This window comes from Colobus angolensis, unplaced genomic scaffold (assembly GCF_000951035.1).
Source record: "Colobus angolensis palliatus isolate OR3802 unplaced genomic scaffold, Cang.pa_1.0 Scaffold169, whole genome shotgun sequence".
In the NCBI taxonomy this organism is placed as follows: Eukaryota; Metazoa; Chordata; class Mammalia; order Primates; family Cercopithecidae; genus Colobus; species Colobus angolensis.
Window position 1 is genome coordinate 3,435,371 of NW_012114810.1, and position 2,142 is coordinate 3,437,512.

General features: G+C 44.3%; 1 protein-coding gene across 1 annotated transcript in view; it reads left to right on the forward strand.

Annotated features, from left to right (window-relative positions):
- Positions 1-367: 367 nt before the first annotated feature.
- The window catches only part of SPRR3 (small proline-rich protein 3), a 3,255-nt gene continuing 1,480 nt past the window's right edge, over positions 368-2,142 (forward strand). Inside the window, exons 1-2 of the mRNA XM_011937942.1 lie at positions 368-412; positions 1,905-2,142. Coding sequence (XP_011793332.1) covers positions 1,924-2,142 — 219 coding nt within the window. The 5' untranslated portion in view covers positions 368-412; positions 1,905-1,923. The remainder of the gene's footprint in view (positions 413-1,904) is intronic.

The window sequence follows — 2,142 nt, forward strand, 5'->3', positions numbered from 1 at the left end:
GAAATGCCTATTGTTATTTCAATGTCCACTTCAACCATGAAGAAGTCCAATAGGACTAATCTGGCTAAAGATTAGGCCCCAGGCCAAGAGGCATGGCTGTTTCTGGTCCTAGCAGTATGGAACTTCCTCCTAATTTAATACATTGCCATTCAAGAATCCCATTGCCCACAGCAACCACACCACAAAGGGTGGACAGTGAGTCAGGCCCAGGTGACACCACTGTCAGAGCTTAAGTGACAAAAAATGTTAAGCCAGAGATATTTATCACAAAAGCTGGAATGAAGGTAGAGCAGTCTTTAAAAAAAATCCAATTTTCTTAAGGCAGGGCTCATTTTCTATATAAATATCAGCTAACAAGAGACTCTTCACCAGATCCCAGAGGCTGAACAGCTCGACCTTCTCTGCATAGCGGGTGAGTCTCCCCATTGGGAACATCTTAATATTCTCCAATAGATTCTTTATTTTGATTGAGACCTCTTTGCTGTGCAATAAATATATTTATTTTAAATGCAATAACAACTTTTGTTTAAGGTGACCTTATACATATTTTGACTTTCCACTCAGATCACAGCTGTGGAACTTGGAATCAGAAAAGGGGAGTGATTTCTGTAAAGGCCTGTTAAGTTAGCAAGACAATATAATATACCCACTTCAAGAGTACTCTCCTGTCAACATGTATTGGAAATTTTTAATTTACAGGGCATTATATTGGCAATTTTGATGATCAAAAGATAAGTTTTTCTTTATTCCATTGATATATAATCCATCAGAAAACATATACTTGACTAAAATTTGCAAACATGGGGAGTGATGGCCGGGCACGGTGGCTCAAGCTTGTAATCCCAGCACTTGGGGAGGCCGAGACGGGCGGATCACGAGGTCAGGAGATTGAGACCATCCTGGCTAACGGTGAAACCCCGTCTCTACTAAAAAATACAAAAAACTAGCCGGGCGAGGTGGCGGGTGCCTGTAGTCCCAGCTACTCGGGAGGCTGAGGCAGGAGAATGGCGTAAACCCAGGAGGCGGAGCTTGCAGTGAGCTGAGATCCGGCCACTGCACTCCAGCCTGGGCGGCAGAGCAAGACTCCGTCTCAAAAAAAAAAAAAAAAACATGGGGAGTGATTAGTAGAGAGGGAAAGCAGGTACCATGCTGTGGCAAAACGAGGAAGGGCTATGAGAGATGGGCATGTGTCGGGAGGCAGCAATGATGTGGAGAGCCTGCCAGAGAGCATGTGCCGTGGACACAGGGTGGACGGAGGTTCCCAGGTGGATTGTTGGAGTCTTAGGGGGAAGTTTAGATAAGAGTTTTCCTGGGAGAACTATGGTACTCTATGAGGAGGACATGAGTAGATTCTAGACTGCTGATGTTACAATCTTTCCAAATTATTGAAAACCTGAGGTGTCACATCAATCTTCAGCCAATGACACACAGCCAAGAGTGGTATTAAAAGTGATTTAATCAGGGCAGAGCAGGAAACATGCATTTCTTTTCACTCGATTCCTCAGATGAACCCTGAGCAGCTGAAGACCAGAAAAGCCACTAAGACTTTCTGCTTAATTCAAGGGCTTAGAGGATTCTTCAAAGAGTGTGTAAGCGAAAGCTTCAGAATATATATTTGCATATTTGTATGTGTTTTCATGTTGTACGTAGGTTTTGAGATGTAACAGGAAGAAAAGAAGCGTAGAGAAAGGCTCCACTTAAAGGATGTGGAAGAAGTCAACTTTACCTTATTCCCTGGAAGATATGTAGGGATCATCAAAGCATCCCATGATCTCAAATTCAGGGAAAAAGAAAGAAAAGAGAGGCTCTCAGTTCTGAAACAGAATGAAATGACAGATATTTGTCATTAAACTGGGCTTCATTCCTATTTAATCAAAGCACTGAATCAGCTGTTTTGTCTCTAGGTCCAGCATCCTTTGAAGCATGAGTTCTTACCAGGAGAAGCAGACCTTTGCCCCACCACCTCAGCTTCAACAGCACCAGGTGAAACAACCCAGCCAGCCTCCACCTCAGGGACCCATAACCAAGGAACCATGCCACCCAAAGGTTCCACAACCTGGAAACACAAAGATTCCAGAGCCAGGTTGCACCAAGGTCCCTGAGCCAGGCTGCACCAAGGTCCCTGAGCCAGGCTGCACCAAG